Source organism: Crocodylus siamensis, chromosome 2 (assembly GCF_052110815.1).
Source record: "Crocodylus siamensis isolate JL-2025a chromosome 2, ASM5211081v1, whole genome shotgun sequence".
Taxonomy (NCBI): domain Eukaryota; kingdom Metazoa; phylum Chordata; order Crocodylia; family Crocodylidae; genus Crocodylus; species Crocodylus siamensis.
This window is the reverse complement of record NC_143396.1, coordinates 123,101,685-123,125,309: the sequence shown is the minus strand read 5'-3', so window position 1 is coordinate 123,125,309 and position 23,625 is coordinate 123,101,685. Positions and strand designations below refer to the sequence as shown.

Sequence of the window (23,625 nt, the reverse complement as noted above, 5' to 3'; positions counted from 1 at the left end):
CTGGCTGACTGCTCTTCCCAGCAGACGTCTGGAAAGTTCAGATCCCCCATGACGACCACTTCCTTTGACTTCACTACCTCCATGAGCTGACTTAAGAATTCCTGGTCAAGCTCTTCCCTTTGGTTGGAAGGTCTGTAGTAGACCCGCACCGTTAAGTCTCTTTCCCCCCGACTGCCTTGTATGTGCCAAACCTAGAACTGGGGGAGTGAGGATGTTGTGGGTTGCTGCCTGGTGCTGCTCTCAAGATTTCTGTCTCAAGAGTGGAGTGAAGCCATTGTAGAGATATGCTTCCTTTTTCCATTTACGTTGTGTGTCTTAAAATGCCACAGCCCCTTTTGGAATGATAGAAGTTGCACTTTTAACCTGAATTCAAAAAGTAGAGTGTGTAAATTGCTCTGAAATCCTCAAATCTAAAAATCAGACTTTCTGTTGCTTAAAGGAACAATGAAGAATATATATTTACAACTCAAATGGAATTTCACTTCACAAAGACTTTGGTTGCTATCAGTTGAGAATCAGTAGATGGCATCAATAATTTGTTGATCTTGATTGTAAAGAAGTGTTATTAATATTGAAGTTGTATTCACATTGATTTGCTGATAGAAAGATTTTCAGCATGCAGGTTTTGTTAAAATATTTATGCTTTTTCTTTTTTGCTAAATCTGGAAACTTTGGATTTAAAAATAGTTTCTAAATCCTACTGCAGTCTTGCTATTAATTTTGCACTTTTAACCTTTAAGCAAGGGTACTTCCTGTACCATGTGTGCACCTGCTGTACCTGATGTGCCCCTTGTGAATATGTTGTTTAGTGCTATCTTGATATGCTGAATTTTCTATTAAACATTGCCTTATAGGATATTGGAGTGCTTTGCAGGCATTAACTGAAACCATACAATTCTTAGAAGGAAAACAATATCTCACTGTATATTAAATCTATGTTGAGTATATTTGAATGTTAAAATAGTCTTGATTATATGATAGATATAATTTTAACAAGAATGTGTTCCTTTGACATAATGTAAAACAAGCTGGTTCAACTTGATCCCTTGCAGGATACATTTGAAGGTTAAGTAACCACAGATCTCAGTTAATCTGCTGTAATCTGCTATTACTAAATGGAGCTCTGCATTCACAATAGCATACAGCACATGAATGTCTGGAAATAAAAGTTTTTAGATTTTATTCAAATCCATTTTGGTGGGAGGAAGTCATGTATCTGTTGACCTTTCTATACCTCATGATTAGTTTTTTTGAAGAAGTGTACAGTTTTTGTCCTTCACAATGCACTTGCATTTACCATGGCAGAAGTGATGGCACTGGAACAAGGTATGCTTTTTTATTACCATTCTGCATTGTAATTTAAGAAAAGATGTCTAGTAAGTGTTAGATTAACACCCTTTGCAAATGATCATTGCAAATTGTGTAGCATATGTTTGTTAGCATGTATGCATTTTAGCAATACAAAGACCTTTTTTAACAACACTGTTACACAGTAAACAGTGTGCCTGAATGTTAATAATAGATAACATTGCTGTCTTGTCTCATTGGTTTTACATTTAGCAGCTGGTCACATTTAAATCTTCAATTTTTTCACAAAGAAACTCCTTATTACACTCTAATTTGCTCCAATTAATACTGTTATTTCCTTGTACACTTTATTTGTAAAACCAGTTGTCCATGGCAAGGGAATCCCATTTTAAATAAATGCAATAATTTCTTTTAATCTGGAATAAACCTCAAACCTCATTGTTTGCCAGTAGAAAAAGTTATGTTGTTGGGTGATAAATGAACACTTCGTCTCCCAGAAACACTTTGTCCCAGATGCTCTGGGCACTGTGCTATTGCTCATTTTGGGAGTTATAATTTCAACTGGTTTTATACTTGCAGCATATCTGGGACAATGTTCTGGTGAGAAGAAAGGAAAATGGATGTAGAATATTCTTCTTTAAATCAAAATCTATATGGAAAATATTGGGAGAAAATGAAAGGCAAGATGATTGGGCAAAACTTTCAAACCTGACACAGAAAACTCTTAAAGCTTCCATACATAGGCACTTAAAATGATAATGTCTTGGTTCTCAGAGGTCCTAGAAAGCTCAGCTCTACCAAGTTAGTGTGGGTGGAAAATGGCTCAGGATCCCTGAAAATTAGGTCACTTCTACATAGGTGCCTAGCTGTGGATTTGGAAGCCTAATTTTAATTACTAAGTTAAATGATTTGGACATTTTTCTGTAATCTTCAACCTGCTTCAACAAGTAAAACTCCACCAATATATATACAGTATCTTGAATCTGAGTCTGGAGTCTGGAGTTCATGTGGCATCACCATTGTTTTATGTTCATTGATATTTTATGTTCATTTATACTTCAGAATGAAAGTCCAAGTCTTATCTCTGTAACCCTTTCACACAGAGGATGTTATTATAACTGATCTTCTTGTGGAAGTTCTAGTGGTGAGAAATATTAACGTTTACTTTTATATTTGAAATGTAAGTTTCTGATAATGCAATACAGATCTCTTTTTGTTTGGTGCTAGGTCTGTGCTTTGTAATGACCCGGATATGTTTGAGATCCCTGTGAATGTTCCTGTGGATACTGTAAAGCTTCGAGTAGAAAAAACTGTTGTACGAAGGATCCCAACAGAAGCCTTTTATTATCTGGTGGACCTCAAATACCTGTGGGTAACCTATAACTGTGTAGCTAATATTGATGTCAGCAGTTTTTATAATTTGAAACAGCTGCATGAGTTACGTCTGGATGGTAATTTGCTGTCGAGTTTTCCTTGGGAATCTCTGGCTGAGATGCCCAACTTACGGATCCTTGACTTACATAACAACAAACTTACAAGCATTCCAGCTGAGGCTGGTAGGTACCTGAAAAACCTCACCTACTTGGACATATCCAGCAACAAGCTAACCACTTTGCCATCAGACCTAATGGATGTCTGGCCCCCTTTCTCAGAAACAGCACCATCCAAGAACATAGAGAGTTTTGCAACACAGAGAATCATTATAGGTAAGCTCATGAGCATGTTGTGTTCTGTAACCAGCAGGACACTTGGCTAGAAGTCAGGAGATCTCAATTCTAATCCTGCTGGCCTGCTTTGTGGTCTTGGGCAAACCATTTATTCTATCAATCAGCTATAGTGTCAATTTAGCCTCTACAAAGTGTATTTATCTCTAGATAAAAAAGCTAGATAAATATTGGTACACTCTACAATGTAAATAATCTTCAACAGTATTACAAACTTCTGTAGTATCATTAAGGCCTTTAAAAATATTTATAATGAGATTTCCCTTGTCATTGTACTTGGTGTAGCTTTATGCATCATACCACTTCAGGTGATTTCACTTTCACCCGAAGTAGTGGCAGCTTTGATGAGTATTTCAGTGGAATACCTGCATGGAAATAGTGTGATATGTAGTATCAGGGCCTCAGTAGAGGGTACTTTTCCCTCTTTTATGAGGGTCCCTGCAGGATGACCAGGGGCTGGGAGGAGTTGTCTTCCAGATGGCACACTGAGCCAATGTCCTGAACTTTGAGTGCCTGATTCTTCTTTTATGCTGCTCTTACACTGGTGTAACGTCCATCAGCTGGATTTCTTAAGTTCCCAAGATACTTTTCATAACAATAAGGCTAATGGGACCAACTTCTATTTTGCATAATTATATTCTGCTGATCTATAATGTCCAGTAGCAGTTCCTGAACGTTTACATAATCTAGAGCCCATCTTAGAGTGAGGGTCCTGTGGCCTTTCTGAATGCTGTAAGAGCTGCAACCTTAACTTTCTCTTATTTTTCACTGCACCTAACTCCTCCCGTTTCAAGTCTTGTGGTACCTCTCTTCCCACTAGCAACTGTAGAATACCCCTGCAGCAACAATGCTAATTGTTTTCTTTCCTGATACTATCTTTCTATGTATTTATATACCTTTAGTTGTCTTTTTAATGCTGCTGGAATTAAGGTAGAACTTTTATCATGAGAACAGCTCTCCACAAACAACTACCAAGAGTGCTGTGCATCATTATACATCACAGTTTAGGAATCCTTGCTTTATACTTGTAATTGAAAAGAGCCTTTTTAATTTCCTATTTTAAAATCATTCTGTAATGTTGTATTTAGCTACTGCGTTCCACGACTGGTCTGATCCTACAGACTCATATTCAGGTTAACAATTCACAACTGAATTACAGCTCATATAAGCAACATGAGCACAAACACGTATACATATGAATAGACTCAATAAATTGCTTGCATAAATAAGAATATGTTGGACTGAGGCCATGGATATTAGAGATCCCTAGACATTTTGCATATTTATAGCACTTATTACTTTGATACAATGATTACTAGGGTAAAAGGTGGTAAAATATGCAAAATACTGTTTTACAAATGGAAAAAAATAATATAAAATGGTTGATCCATATTAAAAATGTAAATCATCTACTTGTACAATGCTGATTGCTGCTGGCAAATATATACTAATTTTAATATAATAATATAAAATAAAATATATACTAATTTTATATATTTTTAGTATTAACATTTGAAGACCAGAATATTCTACCACCATTTGTAGTAATGCATTAGTATTTCATAGCATCATAGAATCAAAGAATAGTAGGGTTGGATGGGGCCTCAGGAGCTCATCTAGTCTAACCGCCTGCTCAAAGCAGGACCATCCCAAACTAAGATCATCCCAGCCAAGGCTTTGTCTAGCCAGGTCTTGAAAACCTCCAAGGATGGAGGGTCCACAACCTCTCTGGGTAACCTGCTCCAGTGTTTTGCTAATTTTCTAGTGAGAAGGGTTTTCATAATATCTAACCTAAACTTCCCTCACTGCAACCTGACACCATTGCTCCTTGTTCTGTCATCTGCCACCACTGAGAACAGTCTAGCTCCATCCTATTTGTAGCCACACATCAGGTAGTTGAAGGCTGCTATTAACTGCCGCCTTTCCCCCAGTCTGCACTTTGGCAAACTGAATAAGCCCAGTTCCCTCAGCCTCTTCTTTTAAGTCATGTATCCCAGCCCCTTCCCCATTTTAGTTGCCCCCTGCTGGACTCTCTTCAGTTTGTCCACATCCTTTCTGGAGCGGGGGGGCCCAAAACTGGACACAGTACTCCAGAAGTGGCCTTACCGGTGCCAAATAGAGGGGCAGAATCACTTACTTCATTCTGCTGGCAAAGTTCCTACCAGTGCAGCCCAGTATGCCGCTGGCCTTCTTTGCAACAAGAATACACTATTGGCTCATATTTAGCCCACAGTAATCCCAAAGTCCTTTTCTGCAGAGCTGCTACATAACCAGTCAGTCCCCCGCCTGTACTGGTGCATGGGATTGTTCTGTCCTAAGTGCAGGACTTTGCTCTTGTCCTTACTGAACCTCATGAGATTCCTTTTGGTTAAATCCTCCAATGTGTCTAGGTCTCTCTGAGTCCTACCCTCCAGTGCATCTACTATCCTCAACTTCATGTCACCTGCAAACTTGCTGAGGGTGCACTCCATCCCATCTTCCAGGTCATTTATGAAGATACTGAACAAAACTGGCCCCAGGACTGACCCCGGGACACTCCACTTGATACCGGTTGCCAACTAGACTTCGAGCCATTGACTACTATCTTCTAAACCCAATGATACAGCAAGTTTTCTATCCACCTTACAGTCCATTCATCGAACCCAGACTTCCTTAGCTTGCTTGCAAGACTGTTGTGGCGAGACCATATCAAAAGCCTTGTAAAGTCAAGCTATACCACATGCACTGGCCTCTCTGCCTCCTCAGAACCAGTCATCTTGCCATAGAAGGCAATCAGGTTGGTCAGGCATGACTTGTCCTTGGTGAATGTATGCTGACTGTTTCCAATCACATTCTCATTTGGGTGCTTAGAAATTAATTCCTTGAGGAGGACCTGCTTCATGATTTTTCTAGGGACTGAGGTGAGGCTGACTGGTCTATAATTCCCTGGATGTTTCTTCTTCCCTTTCTTAAAGATGGGTACTATATTTGCTGTTTTCCAATTGTCTGGGACCTCTCCCAATTACCAAGCGTTTTCAAAGATCATGGCCAGAAGCTCTGCAAACACACTGGCCAACTCTCTTAGCACTCAGGCATTGAGTACTTCAGCTGTTTCTCCATCCTCTGTCACTAGGTTGTCTCTCCCATTTAGTAAAGGACCCACACTTTCTCCGATCCTCCTCTTGTTGTTGTCATACTTGTAGGAACCCTTCTTGTTACCCCTCACATCTCTTGTTAGCTGCAACTCCAGATGTACTTTGGCTTTCCTGACTTCATCCCTGCATGCACGAGCCTCCGAGCAATACTTTTATCTCTTCCTTAGTTGTTTGTCCAAGTTTCCACTTATAATCTTCCTTTTTGTGTTTTAGCTTACTGAAGTGTTCCCAGGTAAGCCAAGCTGGTCATCTGCCATACTTGCAAGTGTTCCTGCATTGTGGGATGGTTTGTTCCTGCGTCCTCAGTAAGGTTTCTTTAAAGTACAGCCGGCTCTCCTGGACTCCTCTCCCCACATCAGACTGGCTTTCCAGGGGATCCTGACCATGAGTTTCTTTAGTGAGTTCAAGTCTGCTTTTCTGAGGTCCAGCAGTACTGTGCTGCTCTCCTTCCTTTCCTTGGGATCCTGAACTCAATCATCTCATGGTCGCTGCTGTCTAAGTTACCATCCACTACTACATTTCCCACCAATTCTTCCCTGTTTGTGAGGGAAGCACAGTCCCTAGCTGGCCTCTCCAGCACTTGCACCAGGAAGTTGACCCTGACACTCTCCAAAAATGTCCTGGATTGTCTTTGCACAGCTGCATTGCTGTCCTAGCGGAGGTCAGGGTGATTGAAGTTCCCCTGAGAACCAGGGCCTTTTATTGGAAAAATTCTGCTAGTTATTTGGAGAAAGCCTTATCTACCACTGCCTCCTGGTGTGGTGGTCTATACCAGACATCCACCATAACATCACCCTTGTTGCTCTCTCCTCTGACCTTAACTCACAGAGTATCAACAGGCCTGTTTCCAGTTTCATACTGGAGCTTTGAGTAAGCATACAGCTCTTTAATATAAAGCATGACTCCTTTTCTTCTTCTCCCCTGCCTGTCTTTCCTGAACAGTTTATACCTATCTTGTGGGAACAGGTTACTTAGGACATTAGTGGAATCCCTGTCAAACCTACAGGTTGTGAAGCCAAAAAAATATTGTGCTCCAGTCATGCAAGCTAGCTCACCAAGTTTCTGTTATTCCAATTATGTCATAGTTCCATGACTGTGTGACGACTTCCAAAGAAGAGAAGGTTGCAGATAATAAAGATTTGTATGCAAGAGTGAAAGCACCCTGAAAGTAAATAGGTGATTTCTTTGTAGAATATACAGTCACTAACTTAACTTCACTTAATTTAACTGCAAATGACTGACTTAGTTTCTGTTCACTGCCATTTATCCATTTATCTTGAGTATATCACAATGTTGACAAGTTAGGATTGTTATGCAATATATCATAAATCTGAACAAGAACATATCCTCTTCCTCTGAAGGTTAAAAAGTACTGTTGGGCTGTTATAGTTCCATAAGAGGATCATACGCCCCTCCCTATTAAAGTTCAGTAGTAGCATTTATTACTTCTTCCACCATGATACCTAGGTGCAGTCTTTCAGACCTATTGCTTTAGCATTCCCCTCATATCCATGACGTTGGGTAATTACTACTTGGTAGGTGTGAGGATGACAAGGTGTGTAAAGCACAACTCCAGTGAACTTCTTTTGCTTACTGAGGTGTTGGGGACTGGGATAGGGAACTAAAGAGAAACTGCTCAATGTGGCCTTTTTCCGTACCCAAGAGTGAAGAATAGACTTGTAGAAATTCAGGGTGGAAGGGATTTCTAGACCATTCTGACAGTTTTGAGGCAGGATCAAGTATACCACCCTGACCAATATTTGTTTGGCTTCTTCACAACTTGTAGGTTTGACAGTGATTCCACTAATGTCCTAGGTAACATGTTGCAGTGCAGGCACCCTTTCTGCCACCTGAAACTGAACTGAGTGCCATGGGAGCAAAGAAGAGACACTTGGACTGACTTGTCTTGTACATATGAACCTCACTCCAGACAGTCCATTAGCAGCTATGCTTAAAGGAGAAGGGGAAGTGGCTGGATTTCAAAGAGCTATCTGTCCCCATTTTCAGTATGTTTAATGTGAAAGGGAGAGTGCAAGGTCTTGGGTTTTATCAAAACCAATGCTTCCAAGTGACCTGCAGCTAACAAAGCTGGGCTCAAGTTCATCTTAAATAACGATGGGATCTTGCTACTGCTAACATCACCTTTGATTCCCTTTCCCTTCTAAGTTACTCATTTTATTTTTTGGTTCATTTGGATTGTAAACTCTTCATGTCATGGACATCTCATTCTCAAGGTACAGGCATACTACACCACACAATTACTGTTGAGTAATTTACCCCAGATTTCACACCAAGGTAAAGGTGTGAAGGTTTCTCTATAGTAAGGAATTCACACATAGCTATTAGTCCTAAGCTGGATCTCTGTGGTAGGTTCTATTACAGTGTCCAAATGATAAGAGGTGGGAAAACTTATTTTTATTAAGCAAATGGTTACCCTGGGATTAGTTGACTAGGGGAACAGACACATGACTAGTACATTGATTTAAGTTCATTATATATCTTCATTAATGATTTGGATGATGTGACTGAATGCACACTTAGCAAGTTTGTGAATGAGTTACAGTTGGGTGGAGTTACAGACACTCTGGAATGTGAAGCTAGGATCCAAAATGACTTGGGTAAACTAGGATTTCAGGAGGGAGGAACAATAAGAAATCCTGCTATTTAGGGAAGTTCAGCAAGGACAAGTGCAAAGTCCTGTACTGTGAACAGAATAATTGTATGCACAAATACAGAACATTAATAGATTCATAGATTGTAAGGCCAGAAGAGACCTTGGAAGATCATTGGGTCTAGCTGCCTGCACGAAGCAGGAAAGATAACTATGGGTCAGGTGACCCCAGTGAGGTGACTGTCTAGTCTCCTCTTGAAGATTTCCAGGGTACGTGATTGTACCACCTCTGTAGGGAGCTTATTCCAGAGTCTGGACACCCTGACTGTGAAGAAATTTTTCCTAATGTTGAGCCTGAAGCAATCTTCCAGGAGTTTTTGGCCATTTACTGATTTTCCCCTCAGGTGCCCTGGTGAACAGTTATTCACTGAGCCCTTGATGTACTCCCCTAGTGTAGTGGTAAGCTACTACCAGGTCCCCTCTCAGCCTTTTTTCCCTCAGGATGAAGAGTCCTAGATCCCTCAGCCTTTCCTCATATGGCTTGCCTTTTAAGTCCCTGATCACATGGGTGCCTCTTCTTTGGACTCTCAAATAAATGTATGGGGAATGATACATTTGAAATGTATGGGGGATGATTGGGAATTTCTGTATGGGGAATGATTGGTTAGGCTGCAGTACTGCAGAGAAGGACCAAACCCATCTTTTTAAGTGGTATTAGTCATCTCTGGTCATAGTGAGTTCAACAGGTTATTAAGAATAGTTTAAATGCATTCTTGTTGATTAGCATACATCTTCAAGTTTACATCTCTTATGCTGGTAAAGAATTTTGCAATGACTGCTAGGGGTCACATCATTATAAAACAGAGAAAGAAATAGTCCTGATACAAAAAAAAATGCAACTGAAACAACACATTCCCAAAATTCTTGGCTTTGTGCTATTACAGCTCATTTCATGAAGTTCTTTCTTTTTGTGTGTCTAATACACAAGTGTCAAAGATATGGCTCATGCAGCATGTGGCACATGGGGCCAGTCGCAGGCAGCACTGTGGCCTGGATCATAGGGCTCCATGGGCCAAATCCAGCCTGCAGGCTGTATCTTTGACACCCCTGATCTAACACCATTGACCATTTTATATGGGAAGAAAATATCTCAGAATTCAAGTAAAACGATGGGACATTCCAACAGGAGAAACATTGTTTCTTCTCTCAGTCTGGAATACTTGCCTTTCTGAATGTTGTAGGAGCTGATAATTCAGTAGAAAGCATCTGGTAGGCAAACCTAAATTGGTTTAATTGACAGTCTTGCCATGACTCTTGGTAGGTGTCCTTCAGAACATGCAAAGGGGCTGGGGACATTAAGCAGATAATATAAAATTAATTCTCTGTACATAAAAATATAGCACTGACCTGATTTGCAAGTAGGATGTTGGGTGTGTGTGTGGTCCCCACCCCCACCCTCTACTGAGTGGCATTAATATGTCACACACTTCATTGACCTAGTAAGAAGTATTATCCTAGTCACAGACAGATTTGTAAGGAATGAATTTGTGTTAAGAAGCTCATGTATACGTGGAGCCTTAACAGTAGGAGCACCTGACTCTTAAGCGGTTAATTCTGCAACCTTAACTTTCTCTTAACATAGTTTTCATTAGAACAATTTTTGTGTGTGTGTGCAGCTATAGATTAATTTTGTTCACTCAGTTATGGTAATGAATAATTGAAGGGCCTGACCCTGCCAATAGTTATTGACATGAAGAGCTCTATTGAATTCTTTTGATGAACTGCTCCCATGAATAAGACTTTGCAGAATTCACACATTTCTATTTCTATTCTATAAATAAGATTCTGTTTAATGTGGTTAAATACTTAAAGAGTTAAAACTGTCCAGAGTCAACAATTCAAAAGTATTTCAAAAGATGAGAAATTTAGTTGTTGTTTTTTTAAAAGTTGGTAAGTAAATCAGTTATACTCTCATTATGTTCACCTGAATGCTATTCCCAACATCTTTTCACTGAATATATATGGGCACGGTACTTGGAACCACCAACATTAATTTTTCATGATGAATGGGCTTTGGGACACTGGTATGCTATCAGTCTGAAGGGGAAGGCTATTAAGTTTTTAATTTTATGTATGATGGAAATACACACATGCCAAAAATAGTGTGAGATAGAGATGACCAGTGTTTTAGCCTATCTCAAGGACACAGCTGAAAAGGGCACCTGCATTAGCAAAAACTTGTTGATATTACCATTCTGTTTAACTTGCAATAAAGTCTTAAATATCTCATACAGCCTGATAACTGGTGAGCTGCATGCATATGCAAAAATATTGGTGACTTCTTTGAATACCGTAGTTGAACCAGCTTTCTTGGATTCACATAGTGCTGTTCTTGTGGGCAATAATTAGTGAATAGATTTGAAAGTGTTTTTTCCCTAACATTATGAAGAGATTAGAAACACATTAAATACTAAAAATGGGAAAATTAAGTGTTATTACAATAGAATAATTTTCAACCTTTAATTATTCCTAAAGCAAAAGTATTGTTTTGCATCGTGAGGTACAACCAACATTTATTTCAGCCTTATTTTTCTTTCTCTTTCCAGCTGGATTTAATTATTATAATTTCTTTGGTAAACAAATCAACATATCCAATATATGCAGACCCTCCCTGCAAAGTTTCAGCTTTATTTATGTCTATGCATTTCTAACTTACTTATTATCAGAGTATTGATGTCCAGGTTCATATCTCAGATTGGAATAGATCTATCTACTGTTGTTATTTGAAAGAAATGAACTGTTGATGATGTGATGTATGCAAACACCTAAAGTAAAACCAGAAAATATTTAAAAGCATGACTACAATATTGGATTGGTCATACCCGCTGGCTGGTACAAAGTCATTAGAATGGTGCTGGTTTATACCAGCTGAGGATCTGGTCTTGTGCTAGTATACAGTGTTCATTGTGATTCAGCTAAAAACAAATTTACCAAGTAAAATAAGTCCCCTCAGTCATTAGAATAAAATGCAAATACTGTATTGTCAAATGGAGAGGGTCAGGGCTCTTTATATTTATGACTTTTCTCCTTTCTCCAAAATTGTTTTTAAAACATTGAAGTAAAATCCTAGATCTGAAAATCCCAGAACACTGGGAAAATTTAGGTCCAAATCTAAACTTCATTGATTTAAAATCCCAACCCTTTCCAATGATGGTTCAAGCACTAAAAAAAGTGCATGGCAGGAAAAGAACAAACTAGAAAACTGCATAGTCTGGAAACTGCAAAAGATCTGGATCCTACATTCCTCGGGGATTGCCTTCTCTTTAATGTTCCACTAAAGGAACATTAGTGATTCCTAATGTCAGCTGAGAACTAGTGCCTGCAAGCACCATCACTGTGCCAAGTTCACTTGGTGAAACCACAGGAGGTTGTTCTTGGTAGTAGCTTCCCTGATCTTGAATTCTGTCCCCCTTGTGGATAGCCAGAAGCCAAGACATCTTCTGGAAGAACCACACGTCTTTTTATTTGGGCAGGTTGAGTTGGAGCATTGTTTCATGAGTCAGTTATATCCCTTGCCTACCATATTTAATATTTTATCTGCTTTAATAAGTTATTTACCTTTCGTAAATTGCCATGAGCCTTTTTTCGGGAAGGAAGCCATGTCAAACTAAGGGTGAAATTACAAGTTACTCTTTGATCATACTAAATATGTGGAATGTTAAGCAGTGTTAAATTTAGAAAGTGCTGTGAGTAGTCACACATTAAGGGTTAATAACTCTTCTTGCCTGCACAGCTCTGACTTGCCAGAAGAGGACTAGGAAGCAGGGGCATAGCTAAGAACTGGGACACCTGGGCTCCAGCCTAGCTCTGGGTGGGGAAGAGTGGCTGGGAGTGGTTGCGACAGGAGTCTCGTTTTTGGAGTCTCTCCACGCGTGCAACTCCGGACTCCTGCAATGGGCCCACCGCCCGCCGATTCTCGTTTGCCACGTCTTGATCTTGTTTATAAGTGAAGAATGATGAAACTTAGTGGGAAGATGCCCATTTGTACACGCCCTGATGGCAGGGGGCGCTGTCTGTGGCTCCTTTTCCTCCCCTGCACCGCAGCCCAAGCCTTGCAGATGGTACTGGAATGCTCTCACTAGGGCCATGGTACTAGGTCCCAGCCCTTTGCTTGCCCTCAGGGCTCTTCGATGCCCCTTCTCACTCCTGGGGTCCCTCACTGCCCCCTCACTCTGAGCTCCTCACTGCCCCTCAGCGCCAGGGCTCTTCGCTACCTCTTAATTCAGGGGCTCCTCGCACCCCCTCTTCGGGGCTCTTCACAGCCCCCTAACTCAGGGGCTGGGCCAATGTGCCTCCCAAACAAAGCTGTGCCCTCTTTGGCACCATTGGCTGTGCCCTCTGGGCACCAGGAACCCCCAGATTACTGGGGAGCTCCTGTGAGGCCTCCTCACACCCCTACAGCCTCACCCGGTCCTCTGGTATAACCATAAGTAAAAGAGTCAGCCAGCTGGCCACAACACAAACAACACAGAGCCTCCCTGCTCATAATGTAAACTCCAAGCCCCCTCTAGGGCTCCCAACCATACCTCCCTTTAGGGTGTTCTCATCCCCAGCATCATCACAGCCGGTCAGCAAGGTAAGGCTCCAACCACCAACTCAGGCCGCTCAGCTCTGCCGCAGATCTCCTGCTCCTGTGGCTGCCAGAAGGGAACTGAACTCCTGGCCTTCTGCCTGGGCTTAAGAAGGGCTAAGCTCCACCCCTTCCTGGCTCCAGGTTTCCCCGGTCGCCCTAGCAACCCGCACTGGCACAGTCTTAGAGACTGGCAGTTGTGGTTCCCCTTTTCTGCTGCTAGGGGCCTCTCCTGAGCCTTTTCTCCTCCCAGTCGCAGGACACCTAAGAGCCCTGCGACAGTGGTACATCCCAAGAGACTGAAAACTGCTCATTTTATCTCTGTGGAGAAGACTGAAGTTACCTTAACACAGGGGTAGGCAATTATTTTGGGCAGAGGGCTGCTTACTGAGTTTCGGCAAGCCATCAAGGGCCGAATGACAGGCAGCCCAGGGCAGGTTAATATTAATTTTCTAAATTTAAGGGCCCCGCAAGCTAGATAGAATGGCCTGGTGGGCTGCATCCAGCCCCCGGACTACATTTTGCCCACCCCTGATTAAACACAGGCATGGTCAGAGTTAACCTTTGCCTGAAATGGCACACCTTTGAGATACAAAAAGGGAACTTAGCAGAAGTTAACAAGCCTTAAAGTTTGAATGTTCATATTTTAATTGCCCCTAGTATAGTCTAAGTGTAATGTGTAACTTCAGCCTTAAATCTAATAAACAGGGATCTGGATTTTCCATTTGATGTGGAAAAAAGAGGATTTCCTAATTTGAGAAAACCAAGCATTTTCCCCATTAAAGATGAAAAATGTAGGAAACCATGGAATTCCTCTTGTAGGCTGGCAGCCTTCCAGTCTTCAAGGAGTTGCTTGGGGCTAGGGGGACCATGGGGCGGGTGAATGGAGGCAGGGAGTACCATGTGCACGTGCGTGTGTGCATGCACATGGCCAGTAATATAACAAGGCAGGGTGGAGGGAACAGCCCTGGCAGCTGGATGCAGATAAATCTATCAGGAGCAGGGGTTGGGGGCCAGGGCCTGGGGACTGTCCAGGGGGCGGGGGGTGTGGGGCATGTGTTTGTGTGTGGCAGGGGTATGTGGAGAGGATGGATGTGTGAAGGGGGACAGATACCTGCTGCTGATGCTGCCAGAAGATGTCCAGGTGCTAGGGCTGTGACAGAGCCAGGGATCTGATGCACCACTTGGTGCCACCAGTGAGCCCAGCTCTGCACCACTGCCAGCAGGGCCTGCCTGGAGGTGCCTGCCCCTCCAGTGTGGAAAGGGGTAGGGATGCCCTTTGGGGGCAGCAGGGAGCTACATGGCTGGTCTGGCAGCACCAGGACTGGTGCCAGTGCTTTCAGTGGCAGGGGCTGGAGTAGAGCAGCTGGGAGATGCAGCCCGGGCATGGGGGGGCGGAGGGGGATGGCTATGCTGCTTGGCATGGTGCAGAAGCCCCAACCTAGGGTGCGGGGTGGCACAGGCCTCCCCTCCTTCCTTCAGCCCATGCCAAAGCTAGACTTGCTCTGCTGCTGCCCACACAAGTCAAAGCCTCTGCACTCTGGCCTGGGCAGGATGAGGCCTGGAGCCCCTCACCCTGCTCCTGCTGCCTGCAGCACGGTGGGGCTGAAGCTGTGCTTGGCTTCATGTAGAGTATGTGTGGTGCCCCAGCCATTGCCTGTGGTTTGCATGATGTGCACTGCATACACCTCATGCTGGAGGCTGTCCCCACTGTATCCCTGCAGACCACCATCCTGTGAGTTTGCAAGGGGCTGGGCAGGACAAGGGCAGGGGCAGCTGGAGCCCTCCCCTGGCAGGGATGGGGGGTCAGGGGTGTGGATTGAGAGTGAGGGGCACCGGTAGGGCTGAGGGGGCTGTGCCTTGGGAGTGAGGGGAACCAGGGATGCAGGGGCCTGTGGGTCTGGGTCTGGAGTGCAGAGCACTGGTGGGGCCAGGGGGCGTCAGGTCAGGAGTGAGCATGGCCTGGGAGGGTTTGTGTGTAGAGGGCTGTGGGTTGGGAGTGGGGTCACTGGCAGGGCCAGGGGGCTGTGGCTTGGGATTGATGGACAATGGCATGGGCAGGGGCAGGGCACCAGCATATCAGGGCTGCTCAGTGCCACAAAGCAGCAGAGGGGACAGCCATAGCTGGATCTATGTCCTGGTGAGTGAAGGTGACAGGAGGAGTTCTGATTTTCCATGATTAAAAAAACCAAAATCAAATGCCAAAATATATAGGTATTTAGAATTTATTTTATTATAATGATTGAGGCATTGGTAGGCTTCCAAATTGCTTTAAAATTGTAAAAACATCAATTAAACTGCATTAAATTGATACACACACACATAATATCTATAATGGCAATTTGTATGTGTATATATCTATCTATCTATAATGGCATTGTGTGTGTGTGTATATATGTATAAATATAAAAAATGACATTTAATTTTAATTGGAGAAAAACACAGATTTGGGGGTTTTAATTCAGAGAACATTGGATTTTTATTAGAGAATTTGCAATTTTTAAACAGAAAACTGGGATTCCTGCTAATAAATAAATACTCAATGAAGTGCTAAGAGCAGAGGAAGGAAAAATGAAGACTTAGATGTTGGTATAGTCTGAAAGGCAGACCCTGAAGGCTCTGATGAAAAGCTAGATGCAGCTGAGATACTGTACCATCTACCTTATCTGACACTTTATTACCAGTAATTGTTCCTAAATGAAAAAAGATATGTTGGCCTGCTTTAGCATAGAAGATACCAACTTCTATCATTTTTTCAACAAGCAACTGCGGGGAAAGTATTTAGTTTATCAGACATTAAACAGCAGTTGTAACCTTTCTGCTTCTTACAAAAAACCAAACCAAACCAAACCAAACAAAAAAACAGTTTAAAAAGGAGAAAAAACCTCAAATAAATAAAAGACCTTCAAAGAGTCTCACAATCCTCTCTATTAATGTTTGGTAATAATCATATATGCATTCTTGTCTCATTGTCTGAAAATAAAATCGTGTTTTTTCTGCTTAAGGTTTGCAGGACAACCCATGGTTTTGTGACTGCCGAATTTCAAAGTTAATTGAATTTTCCAAAATAATGGACACTTTGATTATACTTCTTGATCCTCTTGTGGCATGTAGTGGACCTGAGAATTTGGCAGGTATCTTGTTCCAGAGAGCAGAACTGGAACAGTGTCTTAAACCATCCATAATGACTTCAGCAACAAAAATCACATCACCTCTTGGAAGCAACGTTTTGCTACGCTGTGATGCCACTGGGTACCCAACACCACAGCTTACCTGGAGCAGGTCTGACAATTTGCCAGTGAACTATACAGGTATTTAACAATTTTTACTAAATAATATGGGGGTCTAGAAGAATTGACAACTTGTCCGTAGAAATGGTTTTTTGAATGGTGCAAAAATTGCAACATGAACTTATTATGAAGTTTCCAGTAATTTGGAATAGAATTTCATGAGTGGTGCATTAGAGTTAAACTATAACTGAATAGATAAGCCAATCTGGAGATGTTCTGAACCAGAATTTCATAGAACTGTTCAAAATCAGGATCCCAGAATTGAAAAATTAATGTGACCTTAAGGGTGCAATTTAAGTTTTGGCTTATTTTGGAGACTAAGTAAAAGTTAATAAAGCCAGTGTAGCCATAATTGAACTATTTAAAAACAGCAACTTTTATTAAGCTTTGTATTGTATAAAATTGTAATTAATAGTTTTGTTATGAATGCCATTTATTGCCACTGATTGTCTGACATAATTTCTGCCACTGCCATTATTTAGCAGGGCTGTGCGAAGCTTCAGTCACTGATTTGATTTGGTGGAAATTTGTCCTGATTTGGTGGCCAAATCCCTGAATCCAAATCAAATCAGGAGACCCTTCAATCTCTCTGAATTGAATCGGAACCCTCCAAATCGATTTGGAGAGATTCAGAAAGATTCGACTATTTGGACATAGACACAGCTTTAAATGTTTTTTTCTACATACCTCAAGGTACCCGGTGGCTCATGAATGTTGTGGTGCTGGGGCGGATGGAGCATCCCACAGGAGTGTGTGTGTGTGTGGGTGGGTGGGTGGGTGGGTGGGGGAGCTTCCAGTGTGCTCAGCAGCAGACCCGGAAGTGGACGAGAAGCACTTCCGGTTCGCTTTCAGGTCTGCCAGGGAGTGCAATGGGGGGCTCCTGTGCCCACCCCCAGCTCAGTGACTGGTGCCGCCTTAATCGGGAGGGGGCACCCAGGGTCTCCCTGTGTCCAATTGCTGAGCTGGGGGGGTGTGAGGGCCCCCCCTGCACGCTCGGTGACAGACCCGGGAGTACTTCCAGTCCACCTCTGGGTCCATAACTGAGCACACGGGGGGCCCCCCATGCTTCTGTTGGATGCTCCATCCACCCCACCACACCATCACAGTGTTCACAAACCATGCCTGGTACCCTGAGGTATGTATAAAATGCATTTAAAGCTGTATCTATGGCCGAATCACTGATTCTGCAAATCAGCATCAAATCTTCAGATTTGGATTCGGCCAAATCAAATTGGGACAGTGATCCAAATCAATGAATCAAATCACTCTCCCCAATTCAGGTTGAATCCAAATCCGAATCAAATACGGCCCATTTCGCATGCTCCTATTATTTACACACTCCTATTATTTAGTAATCATTGAGAATTTTGCTTATTAACAAAGTGCTGTTTATGAAAGAGATGATATCTGAAACTTATTAAAACTTTAGTGTGTGTGTATACAGATACACATACACATATTATATATGACATAATATGTTATACATATTACATTTTGATAAATTTTTTCACCTTTAATTTTAAAGTCTTTAAAATCCTTTTAAACAGGGGAAGCATAATAATGGAAATAAATAGCTACAGTTATCTCCAATAGTAATATTGGAGGCTGCCAGTAGGTAGCACTAGAGTCAGTATGTGTAAGAGCTACCTTCAGGGAAGAGGATGAGATAAAGTAGCTTAGAAGTGGGAGACAAGAGTAAGTTTTTGTATAAAATCTATGATGACTAAGAACGCCTGGAAATGGAACTTGTTTTGTCATTTGTTTTAAAAGTTGAAAAGTATTTTGTTGATTGTATATATTGTACCAGAAGATTCAAGCACTGAAGCTCAGGATTAGGTGAGTGGTGGGTGGGAGAGTTGTGTACAAAATCTGGTGTATTTTTATTCTTCTTATTCCTTGCTGCTCACAATATTGAGTACTGAACACACACAGAGCAGGAACACTGAAGCCTCTAGGGTCAAGGTACAATGCATTACAACTGCTTGTTATTTACAGTCACTGTTCTTTGTTCTATGAGCTTCTAATAATGATTATAATACTAAAAATACAATCTTACGTAATGGAAGTAGGTATCAATTTATTAATTATTGATCTAATTTTTCTCCTTTTATTTTTAAAGTGGCTTGTGTTAAAGATTCTAGAGTGACAGTTTTGGAGCAGGTTTTCTGTCCATGAGACAGAGTCAGCATTGGTAGCAAAAGCTTCTTTGCCATACCCCAGCAACATGACTGTTCTGATCCGGTGAAAGAAGGCAGTGTGATTTCCACTGCCCATTTGGACTTTGACTTTCTGTTTGAGTAACGTACAGTGTTTCTAGGATTAAGTTATGAGCATAATCATTCTTGTATTACATAAATGCTCCATTTAGTTCAACAAGTCATCTCAGATAGTTGCTTCTAGCGCAACATATTTCTGAGGATGATGTTTTTCCTTGGAATTCTTTTCTTGCTAACCCCAAGGAGTTAGCAGTTACATTTTGACTTAAGCACAAAATCTAGTGGATACAATCTTCAAGAGCACTAAGCGACTCAGTAAGCAAAATCCTCAGTCTCAGTGAAAATCAATGGGACTTGAGCTCAAAGGCAATACTATTCAGGCTCCCAAATAACTTTACAAAGTATCCATTTATACTGTTTTGTTCTATCTAGTTGAATGGTGGAAGTATTCTTATTATTTATTTGAAGGTTTAATTGCATTTTTTAACCTTTCTAAGCTATTTTTTCAATAATATCATGCAAATTGCACAGTTCATATGCTTTAAAGAGATATATGCAATTTAGATGATTCCTTTCCAGTATAACAAAAGTGTAGATATAGTAGTGCGATAGCCTTTTCTTTGTTCTCAGTTTACTGTTACGATTCTTTATGATATGCATTTTATGTTCCTTTAGTAATTCAAGAAACACCAGGAGAGGGTGTCAGATGGTCCATAATAAGCTTGACAGGAATTTCATACAAGGATGCAGGGGAATACAGATGTAAAGCCAAAAATTTAGCAGGAATGTCAGAAGCTGCTGTTACTGTCACTGTGGTTGGTGTTGTAACCACAGCTGTGTCACCTCTAAAATATTTGAGGAAGTTTGAAGCGGACAATACGCAGGAGCAAGCACAGCAAAACAAGACGCAGGAGCAAGTGCTACAGGAACATGAAAAAACAACCACTACCTTACCTGCATCATCAACAACCACTATGTTGGCTACCACTGATAGACCTACAAGTGCCAAGATAACTGACAGAAAACAATCCAAGTCTATGCCTGATGGAAAGAAGAATTCAACAATAGTGACAAATGGAACCAAAACGCAGGCTGGGGATGTAAGCAAAAAAGGGGAGACTTCACTGAATGCAGCAGCCCTGGAGGAAAAAGATGTCACCGTAAAGAACCTAAGAGTGTTTAGTGAAACTGATGAAAGTGTGACCTTAACTTGGAAAATTGTCAATGCCACAAGCAACTCTGCAATGACAGTGCTGTATTCAAAGTATGGTGAGAAAGACATGCTGCCTTTGAGTACGGACCCCAGCAAAAACAAAGTCACAATAGATGGTTTGCAGCCTAGTACTCAGTATATGGCATGTGTTTGTCCCAAGGGAGTCCCACCTAAAAAAGATCAATGCATTATTTTTTCCACTGATGGAATAAATGATGAAAGCAGTTCTGAGTTTTCTATTTCGGTGGTGGCAAGTAGTGCATCATGCTTGATTGTTTTACCTTTGATATTTTTCTTACTCTATAAAGTTCTAAAACTTCACAGGAAACCAAAAGCTTCCAGAGAAGCTGACCTTGCAAAAGAAACCTATATCAAATTTGAAACACTCTCTCTCAAGCCCCGCTCGGTGGGTGCAGGAGGAGAGCTCTGGACCCGAAGGGACACTGATGAATCAGAAAGACTTCTCCTTTGTTCTAGATCAAGCATGGATTCCCAGCTGACCTTCAAAAGTGAGGGTTCTAGGTCTGAGTACTTCTGTTGAGTGTTGTATCCAATGAACAATATGAAAAATTCACAAACTGTTGAACTAATTTTAAAACTGCAAATGTGTGTCTGAAATTGGGTCAGTTACAAAATGCCACTAACAGCTATAGCACCTGATCAAACAAAAACTCTTGGGGTAGGTGGGAGAAATTATGCCTCTCTCTCTTTCTCTCTTTCCAGATCTATCTATCTATCTATAGATAGATATAAATTTAACACCCTGTGGGTTCTATTATAAAGTAATAACATTTTTGAAGGATAAACACAATATGAATATATCATGTTATTTTCTGTTTTTTATTCAAACATTTATATTTATCTTCTGATTTTATGTATACATCTGTAAGTCACATGTATCAGATGTTATTCATGGTTTTTTTTTAATTGTGTATTAAGGAAAAATTATAGCCATAGAGCTAAAACTTTGTTTTTGCGTCTTTCAAAGATGTAGCCACTTTAATTAAAAACACATAATTCCCTCTAACATTATCTTGTATTCAAACTATGGTGCAACACTACATTGCATGATGTATTGGACTGGGAGTGATCTTGGATTAATTTAGACTGAAGTCAATTATCCAGAGATCCTGGACTTTACTTGACCTGCAACATATTATGGAGGCTTTTGCAAGAGGTTTTTTTGCCCTTGTGATCTTAAGGTAAAGTTTTAGGTGGCTTTGTAAGGGACATGACTACTTATAAACATTAGAATACTTAGTATGTCCCTACTGGAATAGCCCAGTCTTGAAATAAACTTGGAATCCTCAATTTTAAGAAATCTCTGTGACAACAAATGATATTTGTCATGTTATAATATAATATAATATAATATAATATAATATAATATATATGTGTAGCAGACAAATAGGGCCAGATCTCACTATTTTTAATGTCAATAGTAAACTCTTATGGACTCATAATGGTGTATGTGCTGGCTCTATAGTAGGGTGATATTTTGTTCTCAAATTACTGATGTCAGGGTATGTGCAACACAGTCTCCTTTTAATCAGCCCCAGATAATTTCTTCTGTGTCTTTTGTCTTCTGCTGTAAGCAATTGAGAATCTTGATATAATAATTATTTTGCCATCCTTGTCTGAGTTGAGGGATACCTTCACCTAGGAGAAGACCCACTGGTTCAGTTGGACCTGTTTGCAAAACAAAGTACTAATATAGGCAAGGATGGCAAAATCCACTGTGCTTATGTAATGGCTGTGATTCTTATGCATAGTTTTGTCTTCCCTCTGGAAGACTGGATGGAAGAAGACATGATCATTCTGTGCATCACACCTCTGATTATGTAGATGTCTTCCACTGCTTGCTGAGTTACCTGTTCTGAGCCTTCTGTTGGTCTCAGTATATCTTAATGAATATTGAATCTTGGTTTCATTTTTATGTTGTTCTTTATACTCCAGGAACACCATGACATGAAGGCTGGAATTATTTTTTAGACTGGAAAATCATCTGACCACTGTGCTAGATGAAATGTGAGTTCTGTTAAAGGCCACTTTTCCCCCAAATACCTCAAAGTTCCCCTTCAATCATTTTGTCTATAAAATTGAATAGAAATTCACAGAAAACATTATAAAACACATTAATCTCTTTTTTTATAGAGAAAAGGAGTGGACAAACACTAAAAAATATTGAGAATAATTTTAGAAGAATTTTTTTTAGAAGAAACTATTTCAGTTTTAGAAGAAATTTTGTGAGTGGGTTTGGCCAACCTTTAAACACAGTTGTAGAAAAGGTGGTGAGTTAAAGTTGGTTTGTTTTTGTAAGACTTAACTGGCAGTCTTTTAAAGCTCTTGTCTCCTTCTGCTTCTTATATGCCTATGTGTTTCTTGTCATATTTTCCCACTTTCTTAGAGTTATTCATTCTGTGTTTTGCATAGGATGCTAGATTTATTCTATATACCAACTAAAAAGGATTTTCAAAGATGAGTGGTTATGTTTAAGTTATTATACAGACTGATTTTTAGAAGTTTTTAGAATCCATGGCTCCCAATGATTGTAATGGGGCCCAGTAGCTCTTGTTAGACCACTTAAAAAGTGCCTATACATGGATTTAAAAGCCTAACTTTAGGTATCTATTTTAAAAATCATGGCCATTATTTTGTATTCCTTTAATTATCATCTCTAACTACAGTGTGGTATAGTCTTCTGTCTTAAATGTAAAAATGGGTTATTGTTTGGTAGGAGAAAAATTCTTACATATAAACAGTGAAAATGTATATGGACAGGAAAAGGCTTAGAAACTGAGCTATGTTTTGGAGAATAATGAATACTGATCTTATTAAAAACATTTAAATACTTTACCTTTAAAAGTAATTCAACTAGTTTGTTGTATTTTAAGATATAAAAATAAAGCATTGTTTTAATACATAGCTATTTGCTTGTCTGATCTTTTTAGTGTAGCTTATTAGGGCTATGCAAAGCATTGGTCCCTGATTTGATTTGGTGGAGATTCAGCTTGATTTTGTGGCTGAATCTCTGAATCTGAATTGAATTAGAGGACCCTTTAATCTCTCCGAATTGAATCAGAACCCCCCAAATTGCTTCAGAGAGATTTGGAGCGAGTTGGTGATTCAGACATAGACACAGCTTTAAATGTTTTTTCTACATACCTCTAGGTACCAGGCGGCTTGTGAATATTGCGATGTTGGGGCACATGGAGTGTCCCACAGAAGTACAGGGGGCTTCCCACTTTGCTCAGCAGACAACACAGAAGTGGACCAGAAGCACTTCCAGTTTACTTCTGGATCCACCAGGGAGAATGCTGGGGGGCCCCCTGCCCTGCCCTGGCTTGGCGACTTGTGCCTTCTGGGTCGAGGGGGCACCCAGGGTCCCCCCATTGCTGATTCACTGCTGAGCATGTGGAGGGTCGCCCTGCACTCCCGTGGGATGCTCTATCTGCCCCAACATCACAGCATTCACAAGCCACGCTGGTACCTTGAGGTA

General features: G+C 40.9%; 1 protein-coding gene across 2 annotated transcripts; it reads left to right on the top strand.

The window, feature by feature from the left end:
- Positions 1–992: 992 nt before the first annotated feature.
- On the top strand, positions 993–22,977 carry LRIT3 (leucine rich repeat, Ig-like and transmembrane domains 3). 2 transcript variants are annotated; one of them, XM_090036695.1, is made up of 4 exons: positions 993–1,326; positions 2,536–3,014; positions 16,413–16,718; positions 19,589–22,977. In XM_090036695.1, the coding sequence occupies exons 1-4, from the start codon at positions 1,211–1,213 to the stop codon at positions 20,665–20,667; spliced, it is 1,980 nt and encodes a 659-aa protein (XP_089892821.1). In that variant the 5' UTR covers positions 993–1,210; the 3' UTR covers positions 20,668–22,977. The 2 variants fall into 2 exon arrangements, with proteins under 2 accessions (XP_089892821.1, XP_089892820.1); XM_090036694.1 differs by lacking the exon at positions 993–1,326 and adding an exon at positions 1,395–2,452 and having other exon boundaries at positions 19,589–22,976.
- Positions 22,978–23,625: the final 648 nt, after the last annotated feature.

Bases quoted from the DNA above. Each gene is read 5' to 3' on its own strand.
- LRIT3 (XM_090036695.1), top strand. From the start codon at position 1,211: ATGTATCTGTTGACCTTTCTATACCTCATGATTAGTTTTTTTGAAGAA. The intron at 3,015-16,412 runs GTAAGCTCATGA...TTTCTGCTTAAG, and splicing joins AACACAGAGAATCATTATAG to GTTTGCAGGACAACCCATGG. The intron at 16,719-19,588 runs GTATTTAACAAT...ATGTTCCTTTAG, and splicing joins TTTGCCAGTGAACTATACAG to TAATTCAAGAAACACCAGGA.